The following is a 15385-nucleotide window of genomic DNA, read 5'->3' as shown; positions in this document are numbered from 1 at the left end:
AAAAAAAAAAAAAAAAAAAAAAAAGAGAATTCAAACTGTGAAACCATTTATTTTCACATTTCTGTTACAGATTTGTTCTCTTATGACTCTGCTATCCATTATATGGACAGTTCTTAAGTCCTAACATTCAGAAGTTTTCCCTCAGTACATAAAGGAAATGAGTATTAACTGAAGAGGCTTAAATCAGCAAGTCTTGCCATTTTTGCATAGGACCTTGAGGGAAGAAAAATGAAACATCACTAGAAAAAGGGGAATGTCAGTGTGTCACTTCTTTATTTCAGCAACCAGACTAATCTCCCAGACTGCTTCTTATACCTTAGACAACACAACGGTTTTTGTCTTATCACATCTTTTATTTCCTGGTTCTGAAAAATATCCAGATTTATGTGTAGTGTTGACAACTTTTTTTCTGTCTAACCTTCAACGGCCATAAGTCTTTTTTTCATGCCTTTCTAGGTCATTTCAGGCCCCACTATTACTTCCTTATAGGAATATAGTCTAACACTTTCTTAGCAGCTGTTGTACTGCCATCTAAACTTTCACCCACCTTGGGATCTTTTCTAAATACTTTGGGGATAAACACTGGTTCTTATGCTTTTGTGAGGTGGAGGCGGGAGGATCACAGTTTTCAGAACAAAAGCTCAGTATGTTTGGCTTTCCACTATGAATCTGTAGCTTTCTGTCCCTCTTGTTCTCTCCAACTCTTTTCATCGAGCTCTCCCCCCCAATCCTAAAACTCCCTTTAATCTGACTAGGGCATCCATCTTCTTACCAAGCACTCTGATACTATTATTGCCTCTTGAATTTGGAGACTCTACAACATTATGCTAAACAAAAACTAGCTACAAAGAATTCCTGTCCTTGGTGATTGTTTTTTGGCTGTTCTGCCTATCTCCTTTATAATTCCTCTTATCTCCCCTCAAAATGTAAGTTCCCTTTCTATCTAGACAACTTTCACAGACAAGGTTTCTTTCCAGGAAGACCTCTAACTAGGCCCATTCCTTCAAGTGCCCAGGTCTCTTTCCTAAGATGGCCACCACAAAGCCCAGGGAAGGAAGTACAAGTTCCACCCACGCAAATCCGCCATCATTCTGGGGGCCAGAGGAGGATGGACTAATAGAGACGGGCTCGAGAAGGGCCCCCCGGGGGGGGGGGGGGGGAAGGGCCCAAAGACTAAAGGCCCGGCAGGCCCACAGCTGATATCACTGCCTCACGCTCAGCCAGCGTCGACGCTGCTCGTCACAGGAAGTGGGGGCCCCACCCCCCAACGTGAGGCACCGGAAGTGAGCGTTGCTGGGGCACGGATGTGAGGCCGAGTCCTGTGTGGGGAGAGTGTGTGGGGGCTGAGGTAAGAAAGGCGTGTGGGCTCTTGCTTGGCGCCTCGGAACCATTCACCTTTACTGTCCTGGGATCCTTCGCTATCTAGTGTCGTCTCTTTTCCCTTTCCGATTTGGGCCGGTAGCCTTCGGCCTTGTGGGCTCTACGCAGCTGTTCTGGCTACCGGCCGTCCGGTTCCGCTCCGCAGGGCCTCCCTAGCGTCTTTCTACGTTCTTTCTAAGTTAACCACCTTCTCCTATTTAGTCCCTTTGTTTAAGTCTACTCAGATTTTTTTGTTTAAAGGAAGAAAAATGATTCTTTTACTGAGGCCCCGCCCGAGCTCTGTTAAGAGTTTAACCAGGAACTCCATCTACATCCAGCCCCCAAACTTGACTGATTCGTGTAGTTTGTCCATTTCACTGTGGTCTAATACTAAGGAAAAGGTGAAGAGTCCCCTGTTAACACTTTGATGTGGAAGATACTTAAAGGGACATGACTGAATGATGATACTATGAATTCTAGTGCCCTTAGTGTACTGTAATTACGTTGTTTTTTTTTTTTTTTTTTAACCCTGGAAGACAAGGTCGGCTTCCTAGAAGCTGCTGGATCTGGTGCTCATCACTCTTTTATATGACTTAAACCCAAGAAACATAATACTTGGTTCTTCCTAACAAACCTCTAATTTGTAATGAAGAAGTATGAAGTAACTATGGATAAGTAAAACGTGTCAAAAAAAAAAAAGTCAGGATTTCTTCATCCAAACATGACAGATATTTTTTAAGACAGTTTTACTAATGATTATCATTAACAAATAGCCTTTGCAGCAAATTACTAGAGTTCCAGCTGATCACTTGTATTTTCTGTCATAGGTTCCAACATTGCTTATGTCATAGAATGGGGGAAGGGGTGTGGAATTGTGGGAAGGGCCAAAGGAGAGCTTGCTCTAGAGACAACAGCTGTAAATCTAGCCATTTTCCAGAAGTTTCCTATGGGGGTAGTTTAATATAAATTAAGTTTTTTTCCCATAATTTTAGTCACAATGCTCAATAAAGATCTCCAGTAGAAGAGAATTCAGGGCCAAGCCCGTGGCGCACTCGGGAGAGTGCGGCGCTGGGAGCACAGCAGCGCTCCCACCGTGTTCGGATCCTATATGGGGATGGCCGGTGCGCTCACTGGCTGAGCGCGGTGCGGCCTGTCTCACTCAAAAAGGACAAAAAAAAAAAAAAAAAGAGAATTCAAACTGTGAAACCATTTATTTTCACATTTCTGTTACAGATTTGTTCTCTTATGACTCTGCTATCCATTATATGGACAGTTCTTAAGTCCTAACATTCAGAAGTTTTCCCTCAGTACATAAAGGAAATGAGTATTAACTGAAGAGGCTTAAATCAGCAAGTCTTGCCATTTTTGCATAGGACCTTGAGGGAAGAAAAATGAAACATCACTAGAAAAAGGGGAATGTCAGTGTGTCACTTCTTGATCATTTTTAAGAAGAGTTGGTAAAGTAGAATGTCTCTAAGCAAATTGGATGGGTTGTGAGCTGTCTGACATAGGTTTCCGGCATTCTCAGATCCCAAAGAGCAGCAAGGCTGGTAGCCTGCCTGTCCTATTATATTTTTAAGAACTTGAGAGGAGAGCTTTAAAACAGTACCCTATTGTCTCCTGAGCTTTAAATTAAAAAATTAAAAGTACACTATTCCAGTGTTTATCCAGAAGTTTAAATAACAGTATTCTTGTGGTTTGACTTGTCCTCTCTAATGTTAAATACCATCAAACCTAATAGATGGTAATAGACTTTTAACAGCATTTAAAATAGAGTGACATCTTATCACCAAAATACAGTTTAAATTAGTAGTTTAAATGATTGGCAGGCCCTAGAATTTATTACAAGAATGCGAATTACACAATGATGTTAAAATGTTTCAAAGAAGTAAAGAATGTTTTAAAGAGGAGAAAATGTTGGGGGGGGACACAAGGAACTAAGGGTTTTGTTTTGTTTTTTTTATAGAACTTGGGTAACTTCAATTCCAGAAGTGACTCCACTTCCTAGGGCTACCTTTCGGTACGTTTCATTTCTGATTCCCTAAACCATACTTTTTTTTTTTTTTTCCAGCACTTGGATTCAGCGCCCTCATTTCTAGTATGGAAGAAACTTACAGTATGTACTTCTTGTTGCTTTTAGAAAATAAGTTAAATCATTTACGTATGGTTCTGTGTCTGCAACTTTTAGTGTGTTGGAAAAAATTCATATTTCTTCCTGAACTGCTGAGGAGGAAAGGTCTGTGTGTTATTGATGTAGAGAAGTGCCCAAATTTGAAATAAAGCATTTGAAATTTAATTAAAGAGGTATGGGAAGTCATAGAAGTTTGAAAAGGCTGCAGTTAAGACACCTCTGTGAAACTATATTTTTATTAAATGAGGCATTTTTACCTCCTTAGGACTTCAGCTTCTCGTATGACAAAGAAGTAGTAACCTTTCCATTTTGATGGGTAACATGGTATGCATAATCATATTGATGTATGTTGAGTTTTTAGATAAATCCTGGGAAGGATTCTTATTTCTCAAGTGATCCTGGAACCTTAAATGGCCCAAAAAAATCAAAGGGGAGCCAGCATCTAGAATCATACAAGTGTAGAATCAAAAGGGACCTGAAAAATTACGTTAACTTATTACAACAAAATAGAACTTAGATTAATTTATTTGCCCAAGGTTACCTGGTTAGTTAGGGACAGAGTCAGAACCAGAGTCTTCTATATTGTTTATACCTAATACCTTACTTGATACCATAGACACTATGATTTCTAGGCCCTGACCATATTTGAGGACTATGAGTCAATGCCTGCAAATAAAACTTGTCAACAGGGCCTACTTTATTTTCCTACTTTGCTGTCTTGTTCAGAATCTCCTTATAATGTTATCCAACAAAAGAATATTTTAGCCCCATCCTACCTTGTAGGAAGAGTCCAGTGGAAATCTTTACCTCCAAAATATAGAAACTACATAGAAATAATCTTATTTTATTAAATATCTCGAACACAGTGGTTCTCAAACTTTAGCATGCAGCAGAATCACCTGGAGGGCTTGTTAAAACACAGGTTGTTGAGTCCCACCCCCAGAGTTTTTGAGTCAGAAGGTATGGGATCTTAGAATTTGCATTTCTAACAAGTTCCCAGGTTGATGCTGATGTTGCTGATCTGAGGATCACACTTTGAAAATCAGTCATCTAGAAGGCTGATTCTCCTTGATCTTCCTTAGAGCTCCCTTGCCTCTTAATTTTTCTTAAAACATTTTTGCTTAAAATATGAAATTTCTGTATGGTATATATATTTATTCTTGGAAGCTTACTACTCTGTTAAATTAGAAAGCAACGTCTCCCTTTCTGTCTCTCAGTTCTTACTTTTTTCAGCCACAATTACTTTTCCTTTAAAAAAAAAAAATCACCTGGTAGAATGTTAGAAATGCTGCCTTAGAAAATACTTTACAATCTCAGGCCCCATTCCAGACCTACTGAATCAGAATCTGCTAACAATCCCTAAGTGATTTAATACCTGGGGATCATGTTAAAGTTTGAGAAATGCTGCCTTAGAATATACTTGACCTCTTTCCCAAATTGACCTGGAACTCCAACCTTAATCTGATAGATCCCTGAAGATCTTCAGCTTCTGTACCTCTTAGCTGATGATACTTTGTCAGGCCTACTTCCTTATTTCCATGAAGTTTTCTCCATTTCTCACCATGGGTTCTAGGTCTTACCCAAATATAAAGAACAGCTGAGTATACTTTTGGAGGAAGCTTGTCAACAGGACCTACTTTGTTTTCCAAAGTAAGTTATATTTCCAGAAAGCCAGACAAAATTTTTGCAGAGCAGTTTGATAGTATTTATTACAATTTTAAATGCACATACACTTCAGTGCAGCACTCTTAGGTCTCTGCCCAAGAGAATTACAGTGCACACAGAAGTATATACTAGATTGTTAGTAACAGCATTGTATACAGTAGTAAAAAACTGGGAACAACCTAAAGGTTCATCATAGGGGAACTAATTAAAAATCTATGGTGCATCCATATGCAGCAATGAAATATTTCTTTTGCATACTGACTTGGAAAGAGTTCCAATATACATTACATAAAAAGAAAAAAGCAAATTGCAAAGTGGAAGATACAGGAAATCCTGCCCCATGCTATAACATGGATGAACTTTGAAGACATTATGCTAAGTGAAATAACCCAGCCACAAAAATATAAATATTGTACGATTTTGCTTATATGACATATTCAGAATAGTCAAATTCATAAAAACAAAAAGTAGAATGGTGGTTGCCAGGAGCTGGGGGGAGTAGGGAATGGGGAGTTGATGTATAATGGGCATAGAGTTTCAGTTTTGCAGCATGAAAGATTTCTGAAGATTGATTGCACAACAGTGTGAATATACTCAACACTACTGAACTATACACTTTAAAATTATTAAAATGTTAAATTTTATGTGTATTTTACTTGTCACAAATTTTTTTTAATTAAAAATAAAATATTTTAAAATCTAGAAAATCAGATTAGAACTGACCTAAATTGCCAGAAACCAAGAAGTAAGGCTTTATGGTCAGAAACTCTCACTAACTCTAACATACACCACTATATGGGGATTATAATGCATAGGAATCATAAGGTACATCCAGTCTGTCAGCTAACATGGCCTAATGTTTGCTAGTGATGGAATAGATTAAATGAAAGGAAACTAATAAGAATTTCATATGTAAACTCTCTTGGTGTCCTGAAGCTTCGGAAATATGAAAAGATTGCTAGTCAAGAAGATCTTGGTTAGCATAATAAGCCTGCCTGTCCTCTAAGACTTTTCCTTCCTAATCATCTGTCCTTCAAGTCACCTTTGTGGCTTATTTGCATCACGATCATGGTTAGCAATTTATTCCATGTTTACCACTCTTCCAGTGAAACTGTTTCAATTCCCCACTGGCTTCTGATTTTCATAGCAGTCTCCAGGCTTATAAGCTTCTTATCAAATGTAAATTGTTTATCTTATTTCACTTTTATCATTGCCTTCAGGGTGGCAAGAGCACTTTATTAGGTTGCCTCTTGTCCTCATAATATACTGAGAATGTGCTTAGCCATTTAATTTCCCTTCCTTAACCAGGCTTGTTAAAATTTGGTACTTAGCCTGGACATCTCATATTGCCTAAGGGTAGCATTTTATAGGTTAGGTTAGGGGCTTTCTTTCACACAACAGTTCCATACATTTGCAGTTACCTTAACCTCAGGAGGTTTTGTTTTTGCAGATTGTTCTTTTGTTTTTTTAAGCTGGCCAGTTTGGTAATCACTAAATTAAAGAATTTCCTGTTTTTTTCCTCACCTGTGTTCCAGAATATGAAAAGTAAAACCACTTATCTGATAAAGGTATTGATTTCATTTGAGAGGAATATAGAGTAACCAAGATGAGGAACTACTTATAGGAGTAAGTTAAAGAAGACAGACAAGAAATCTTTATCCACTAATACTTCTGATGTGGGGGGAGGGGAATGTGTAGGTGTAGTGGGCCTCCAAATCAATATACTGGCACACCAGCAATCCATTCCAATTTCAGCATACTGGTTGGGAAGTTCTGGTTGGACTAGCTAGAGATTAGGAATGACCCTGAGTTAGTACCTTTTTTTTTTTTTTTTTTTTTTTTTTTTTTAAGATGACCGGTAAGGGGATCTTAACCCTTGACTTGGTGTTGTCAGCACCACGCTCAGCTAGTGAGCGAACCGGCCATCCCTATATGGGATCCGAACCCGGGGCCTTGGTGTTATTAGCACCGCACTCTACCGAGTGAGCCACGGGCCGGCCCGGGGATCTTAATCTTTGACTTGGTGTTGTCAGCACTATGCTCACGCAATGAGCTAACCGGCCATCCCTATACGGGATCCGAACCCATGGCCTTGGTGTTATCAGCACCACACTCTCCCGAGTGAGCCACGGGCCGGCCCCTGAGTTAGTACTTTTAAGTAGATGTCATTTCATTTAACTTTCTGTTTTATAGAAAGGGTAACCAATAATGAAAACAATGTTTATGTTCAATCAAATGTAAACTGAGACCTCACCCCACAATTGCCAGTTCCACTGGACCTAATAAGATTTGGTGATAGCACAATTTTATCTTCTCCGAGTTACATTTTCATTTTTAAATATTTAGTCACCCTTCACCACCCCCCATTTTTTTTATCCATTTTCTTTAAACTGTCTTGTTCTATTATTACAGATTCTGTTGAAAAAATCCAGTGTGCCTGGAATGCTGTAGTTTTACAAGGGCCTGTTATAGTTTATGCTTACTGTATTTTTCTCTCTTTTCAGTCGACTCCCTGGACCCTGAAAAGCTATTACAGTGCCCCTACGATAAAAACCACCAGATCAGGGCCTGCAGGTTTCCTTATCATCTTATCAAGTGCAGAAAGGTATTTTCTTAATGTGTCCTCTGATGCCCTCCTGGATTTTTTAAAAGCCAGGGTTTGTAAACATCAAATGATTTTAGCATAAATGTTTTAATCAAATGCCAGAATTGTTTTGGGGAATCTACCTCTGTGTTTCTCCAAGTTTCAAGAGTAAGCATCTTTAAAAGAAAAAAAAAATCAGGTTTTCTGTCTGATCACTCTTTTGTAAACTTAGATGATGTAAACTACTTTAATGCCATATTAATCAAGGCACTTTGACAAGGTTGTTAGAATGCAGATGTCAGCTAGAGGGCAAAAATTCTGCCAGGATTTATGCTTGGAAACAATTTTGGTATTTAATGTAAACAGCATACAATTCAGATTTAACATCCTTTAAAAAAATATTTCTCTTATAAACCCGGAAACATAATATGTCTTTGATTATTTCTCTAGCTTTTTTTAATCTCCAGAGGAAGGAACCCTTAAGGTTAAACTTGGGCAATTATGGATCAGCAGATACCACTACAACTCCCTCCTCCTAAGGATAAAGGTTAGGACAGGGAGCTAAGTGATAAAAAGACACTGTCATAACTCCCCTCTTGTAATGTTCTTAATCTTAGGCCACAAAACCTTTGCATTGAATGCCTGATAAAAATGATGGAGATTGCTGCCATCACAAATTTCTCCATCCTATATTCTCCCTGCTTTACATTATTTTTATTTTTTGAGTTTCATTTGTGACATAACTTTTTCTTAATAAATTTGTTAATTATTGGTATATCTGTCATAAAATTTGGGGTCTATTAACCTCTTTGTTTTGTTTTAAAATAAGGAACTTGGCCAGCAAAGTAGACTCTATCATTTGGGCTTTTTCCTTAATGAAATAGCTGAAATAAAGGTCAAATTGTTCAGAGCCTCATTTCAGGGATCATTACTTGAAACAAGTGTCACTGTATTAATCTGAAAAATCATTGGTTTGCCTCTTCTGCAGCTCTCTTACAACAGCTATTTTCCAGCACTATTGTATTGCAGTAGCAGGGACGCTACTGCAATGCAGACTAAAATTGTATTTAAGTGTTACAATTCATCCTGAATATCAGCTTTCAAATATGTCCAGGGAGCTCTCTACCATTACAGACTGTGCCGCCTGAATGTTGTGACCCTAATAAATAGGGAAAAGATATGTTTCGAATACCCAATCCTAAATTCACTGTTCAGCTCTCTATAAATGACTTGAACCCCAGTATCTTTATGTCATTCTCTACAATTGTAACAAAGAGGCTTACATTTTAATGATTTTTGAAGTAATGTCTGTATGGTTTGTGTGAACCATAAATAATTCCCTCTTAATTTTCTACTATGAGTTTGCCTACCATAGTTAAGCTGTAAGTTTATTGAGCAGGTTTAGGGGAACCATTTATAGAATAAGGCTGAGCCTTTCCCATTGGACTTGAAAAGATCCGAAGAACTGACAGATCTCTTTATTTTGGTTCCACAGAATCATCCTGATGTTGCAAACAAATTGGCCACTTGTCCCTTCAATGCTCGCCACCAGGTTCCTCGCACTGAAATCAGTCGTCATATCACAAGCTGTGATGACAGAAGTTGTATTGAGCAAGATGTTGGTAAGACTGACTAGCTAAAATATTTCAGTACTGAAGGTTAGCCCCCTTCAAATTTATATTGTGGTACACATTGTCAGCTTGATTTTTGGCTTTCATCATTTCAGAAGAACAATACTTTTCTGCCTTTGAGATTTTATCACATAGCTACAATAGGCTGTCAGGTTGTGTGTGTCAGTCTGCTTTCTCTTTTGAACAGCCTGATTTGTTCTACTAATCATCTAAAATAAAAATCCTGGGCTGGGCAGTTAGCACAGTTGGTTAGAGCATCATGTTGATAACACCAAGGTTCAAGGTTCAATCCCTATACTGGCCAACCACCCCCAAAAATAATAAATAAAAATAAAAATCCTTTTATTGCCATAAATATGGTAAACCTCTTTGTTTTTGCTTCTTTCTTGTCTGCTGTCAGCGAAAAGATAAGATCTTAGCTTTCATACTATCCATTCTTCAGAAACAGACCATTAGGCTATCCTGCAAACTTTTAGGCTACTAACTCTTTTAAACACAATAACTTGTCAGTGTCCCCTATGTCAAATCTCTGTCGTCTTGCAGTTAACCAAACCAGGAACCTTGGACAAGAGACCGTAGCTGAGAGCACTTGGGAGTGCCCTCCTTGTGATGAAGACTGGGATAAAGGTGAAGTGCTTCTACATCTTTTTCTTCACAATGTCTAAATCTCAAGGCATTTGCTTAAGACAGAAGGAATATTTTCCTTTTTTATGAATATACCATGTTGTTCAGAATGCATCATTATTTTTATTGGGCCTCCAAATGAGCACATTTGTATCTTTGTGCAGACACATGGAACAGCCTCTCCCTCTTGATTAGAAAAAGCACCTCTTTACATCTGTTTTATTCCATAAATTGTGTTGTACCTTCTGTGCTTGATTTTTACTAGGTACGTTTATTATTATTTATGTCACTTGTGTTTATATCCTTCAATTAAATTCTTGCCACTATGTCACTTAGGTAGGGTACTTGATCAATTTTTACTTCTCCAAACTTAGGTGTATTATTTCCCATCTTACAAATGCAACTAGCATGAACTGGTGTCTAGTAATACTACAAACTATGTTTGCTTCCTTTGGCAGATTTGTGGGAACAGACCAGTACCCCATTTGTCTGGGGCACAGCCAACTACCGTGGCAACAACAGGTAAATGAAACAATTTCATTCCCAGCACGTCCTTCCAAAATCAGAGTGTTCTGTTACCAAAAACACCACCGAAGTATGAATTGAATTCTTTCCTTGATGATGTTCCTTCACGGTAGCTTAGTCTAGGTATTGTTTTGGTGGGTTTCCTTCCCTTATTTCTTGATTCATGAAAAGTTTGCTTGCTTTGTGTTAATCACTGAGGATACAAAAATACTACCTTATAGTCTAGCCAGGGAAACAGTGGTACCAGACATGCTTGTGTTTCAGTTGGGTGTTTTGCTAGGTTTACATTATTTTAATTTTTCCAGCTATACCCCACTGGGATCATTTTTACTCCAGGTAACTAGTGTCTGAGGAAAAAATTGTCTTAAAAGTTCTTTATTTGAGATTGGGAAATTCAGAGTACCTATTGAGTAGGAAAGAAAATGCATCTCTCTTCCCACTGATTTTATGTCTAATTTAAAACTACAAGATTTCTTATTACCCCCAAGACTCAGACCTTAGAAGATCAAGTTTCAATGAAAACCCAAATGAGAGAATATTTCTGAATTAGATAAATGAAGGAATAACATGCTAGACTTCATTTTTCCCCCAAATAGAATATTTATCAATTTTTTATTTCTTAGTTGCTGAGGTTAGTTAATAGTTTTAAGTGTATACTATTTTATATGCACTAAGATAGAAAAACTTAAAGATGATTTCCATGATGTACTACTATAATTTTACCTCAGTTCAAGATTTACTGCCTTTGGTTTGGTTGTCTTGGCATTTTATTTTATTTCATATTTATTGAGTGAGTTGATGAGCCTGTCATATAGCTGAACAGTAGACTGCATTGCTTTTTATCTCAACTTCTGGAAAATGAAAATGGTTAGACCCATCTTAATGCCTGTACAGAATGGGGCACATTCCAGAGAAATGGTAATCATTCTGATTGCAGTAACATTTTGATGGAAATGGGTTTACATTTCAGATGAATGTCCGTTGTTGTTTTCCCCAAAATTACAAAAAAAAACCACATTTCAATTGTCTGTGTGCCTGCCTGAAGAATATAGATATGTCGACATAGTCAAATTTGTCTTTTTTTTTCAGCCCTGCAAGCAACATGGTTATGGAACATAAGAGTAACCTGGTTTCAGGCATGAGAGTTCCCAAATCTCTGCCGTATGTTCTGCCTTGGAAAAAAAGTAGGTGAAATAGAGACAAAGTGTTTTTATTCTTTTCATTGTGCAAAATACAGTTGGTCTTGATTATTCAGATGTGTACAGTCTAAGAACCTTGCAATTTGCATGACCCTGAAAGTGAGTGCTTCCTTTAAATTTTGTGCCGTAAGCACTTTACTCACTTCACCCCCTCCTGGCCCTGGTAAGAATTTATGAACAGGAAAGTGAAAGATCAATAGAAGTCAAAAGAATATTTTCAAGATGGGGTGACCACTGACATCAAATACCATGAGTAAATTTGGGGACCACTAAAAAGGCTAGTCATTTTTGGCTAGGAGGAAGTCATCTCTGATTTTCAAGGCTTAATATTAATGGGGAATTGGGATCAGAAATTGGACTGCAGGGGCCCAAAAGGAAATAGGTGGAGAGAAAATGAAAGTGATAAGTCATAAGAACCAACATAAAGAATGATATTCACATGTCTTCTCTTGACATCAAAGACTGCTGGGTAAACAAGTACTAAATTTGTATCATACTACCTTGTTAAAGAAATTCTCACATAGGGGCCGGCCCAGTGGCGCACTGGATAGTGCGCCACTTGGGAAGCACGGCAGCGCTCCCGCCTGAGGGTTCGGATCCCACGTACAGACGACCGGTTCCCGCTCACTGGCTGAGCGAGGCTCGGGAGCAACACCGAGGGTTGCAATCCCGTTGCCGGTCCCCGGTCCGGTGCGGGGGCAACACTGAGGGTTGCGATCCGTTGCTGGACACGGGAAAAAAGACAAAAACAAAAAAAAAAAAAAGAAATTCTCACATACAAAGCACCAAAGATATTGTCATTTTATTTAACACAAACTTTCTTTTCCTGTTACCTGCAAATTTACATTTCCTTCCTTTCATTCTTTGCTACTGTTTGAGCTAATTTTTAGGTGGCTATAGGATTCCCTTTAAAATATTTTCCTGTGAATACTTGTATTTCCCAAAAAATGAGATCAAATTATATGACTAAAGTTTGATAGGGGAAGGAGCATTTTCTTTTCCCATGCTCTTGAATGGAATTCAATCACTAATTTTAAATTCTACTTTATATTATTATTCAATATACCCCAGGAATAAGTCATTCGTGTTTAGTAAGAATAGTGAATTTCAGTTGAGGTGGTGTATTTATTTTTAAATATTTCTACTCCTAGATGGAAATGCACAGTAACTGAATATCTAGCTCAACAAGTAAGTGTTTCTGTTTTATTTCACTATCTCTTCAGATGGTAGTAAGATTTAACTGGACATAAAGCATTTTGGGTCCAATTTCTTTCAGATTATGATACCAAATTAAAGCTTTGTGTGTGTGCATGTGTTTTCTTTTTAAGTATGTAGCTTCTGTATGGCTTTACATGCTAATGAATAGGCATTTACTAGTTAAATTAGAATTGTGTTAACATGCCAAGTTGTTTTCCATAACATTAGTATACATTTTTCTTTTTTTTTTTTTATCAAAGTTGCTTTCTATATCACACCTCTTTTAATGGACTGATATTAATCAGACAACTGTGCTTCACTGCTCTGAAATTCCTTACACAGTACAGTTTAGTACTCATCAAAAAAATTCATACTCTTTTTAATGATCACATAAAAGTTTTGGGTACCTAAAAATCTTAAACTGTTGATCTTATCTGAGCAGTTGATTTAGCAGAACCTCACAAAATCTGTATGAAGAGACTAAAATCTCCCACTTTTTCACAGATGAAGCCTTTCCTTGAGGTTACCCTCTGTGTCATGGGAGAGCCAAGTTTGATGCTGCAAATGCTACCTTGGCTGAGGTTGCCTAGCCACATTGCTCTTGGCAAAGGGAATATTATAAAGGTTGGGAATGGGATAATATCCCAGCTATCTTGCAGACGGCAGGCCCTCAGTGAATACTGAATGAATGAATAAAATTGGCCTGTTGCTTTCCAGTCCATTCACTCTCTGGACTGTGACACAGATGAATCTCTGAGTTAAGGGTTCATTTTGTAAGAGAACTGATGTTTCATTTTATAAGACAACTTAAATGAACTTTGTTCATTTTGTAAGAAAACTGATGTTTCTTGTAAGAAGAAGTGCAAAGTGAACACCCCTTAACTATGGACAACAATATTTATCAGTTGCTTCTAGTTACCAGCCATTTTTGTTGGTAGGTTCTGATACCAAATTGTTAAATACATCTGGAAGCCAGAAAATGGATTTGGCCCCAGAAGGGAAAGAGACTCAACAGCACTGGGGTGTATCAGGAAATCATACATTGAACAGACCTGGATAAATGATGAACTTTGAATTCCTGTCAGTGTACTGCACAAGATACTTGGAGATCATACAGTATAGATAGCTATCCAGTAAAAATGGCTATGCTAAGATGAAAACCTAGGAGAAACTTCTGTAAAAAGACCAGATACTTTTCTCCTTTGGAACTTAACTCTTTGCTGTTAAGCTCCTTATACACTGAAAAATTATTTTTCCATGTAACCCCTTAGGGAAAAAAAAAAAGTTATCCTAGATGAGATAATTCTTAAGAAGCCACAGACCTTCTTATCCTCTTAAGAAAAATGAAGCATCATTTTTTGAATGCCTGCTGCAGAATTCTCTAGCTTCTTTGGAATAATACAAAAGAAAGAGAAGACATGACTTAGTCCCTTAAGGAAGTTAAATGTGGGTGGAATTTTCTTGAATATGCATACATGAGAAGAGTTTTTTCTTTTAGCACTTAATGTGCTTTATCCCATTTGTTTTTTTATCACCAACTCTACTTTTTACTAGATAAGTACCTCAAAAGCAGGTGATATCATTAATTTTTGTCCTCTAATGTACATTGTAACAGCTCCAAAAATATTGTTAAATGAATGAGTAGAGTATATGAGAGGAGAAAAAGATGGATACAAGTTAATTAGAATTAATCCACAATTGTCTGAAGGAGTCAATTGCCTGGATAATCATTGCTAATGTTCTTCTCACCTGGGAAACTGTTGACACAAGGAGTGTACATTGATGTCTGTATAGAATGTTTTTAATTCAAGTAACAAGTTTCTGTGTGCTTAGTGGTACTAAAGATCTAAGGGTCAGAAGGTACTTGGTGTTCTGTTATCAACAGAAGATACCTCCAGAAGAACAATTGGGTTATACTTGTGTGGCCCATTGTCAGATGTAGTGGTGCTTTTGTCACCAAAAGGAACTAAGAACTCTTTTTTTTTTCCCATTTCCTCACAGATGCCAGACCCTAGAAGACTCTTGCTTCTTCCTGCTATCAGTGGGTTATTCGTTTTTCTTCTAATCTAATTATAGAATGATAAACTGTGACTTTCATACTGAAAAAGAACTTTTTTTTCCTCCCCACTTTGATGCAAGGACCCTCATATTCAGAATAACTTCCAAATAAATCGTCACTGTAGATAGCTTGGTAGTTTGACTAAGTACTTGCAGCCACAAGATTAGAAGTCACGTCTCATTCCATATTAATGAAACATAATGATTTAAAGTTATCTAAAGTGTCCAGCTAAAGTACACAGGAAACTTGAGTTGGAAAAAGTGTGTACTTGTTTTCTCTGACACATGTGGACCAAATTCTTTTTAGCATTTATAGAAATGGTCTTTTTCGGGCCGGCCTGTGGCTCACTCAGTAGAGTGCGGTGCTGATAACACCAAGGCCATGGGTTCGGATCCCATATAGGGATGGCCG

At 37.7% G+C, this 15385-nt stretch overlaps 1 protein-coding gene across 3 annotated transcripts; it reads left to right on the top strand.

The window, feature by feature from the left end:
* The first annotated feature begins 1280 nt into the window (after positions 1-1280).
* GTSF1 (gametocyte specific factor 1) lies at positions 1281-15165 on the top strand. Of its 3 annotated transcripts, none has more exons than XM_008588136.1 (9): positions 1283-1348; positions 3431-3475; positions 7660-7760; positions 9235-9361; positions 9914-9997; positions 10453-10516; positions 11609-11703; positions 12870-12906; positions 13420-13607. In XM_008588136.1, exons 2-8 carry the CDS (start codon positions 3460-3462, stop codon positions 12884-12886), a joined length of 504 nt encoding a protein of 167 aa, XP_008586358.1. In that variant the 5' UTR covers positions 1283-1348; positions 3431-3459; the 3' UTR covers positions 12887-12906; positions 13420-13607. The 3 variants fall into 3 exon arrangements, with proteins under 3 accessions (XP_008586359.1, XP_008586358.1, XP_008586357.1); XM_008588135.1 differs by lacking the exon at positions 13420-13607 and adding an exon at positions 14917-15165 and having other exon boundaries at positions 1284-1348; XM_008588137.1 differs by lacking the exons at positions 12870-12906; positions 13420-13607 and adding an exon at positions 14917-15165 and having other exon boundaries at positions 1281-1348.
* Positions 15166-15385: the final 220 nt, after the last annotated feature.

The sequence above is a fragment of the Galeopterus variegatus genome, unplaced genomic scaffold (assembly GCF_000696425.1).
Source record: "Galeopterus variegatus unplaced genomic scaffold, G_variegatus-3.0.2 Scaffold4683, whole genome shotgun sequence".
Classification (NCBI taxonomy): domain Eukaryota; kingdom Metazoa; phylum Chordata; class Mammalia; order Dermoptera; family Cynocephalidae; genus Galeopterus; species Galeopterus variegatus.
The sequence above is the reverse complement of the archived record's forward strand: the minus strand, read 5'-3'. Positions and strand labels throughout refer to the sequence as shown.

Bases quoted from the DNA above. Each gene is read 5' to 3' on its own strand.
- GTSF1 (XM_008588135.1), top strand. The intron at 9,998-10,452 runs GTGAAGTGCTTC...TTCCTTTGGCAG, and splicing joins TGATGAAGACTGGGATAAAG to ATTTGTGGGAACAGACCAGT. The intron at 10,517-11,608 runs GTAAATGAAACA...TTTTTTTTTCAG, and splicing joins AACTACCGTGGCAACAACAG to CCCTGCAAGCAACATGGTTA.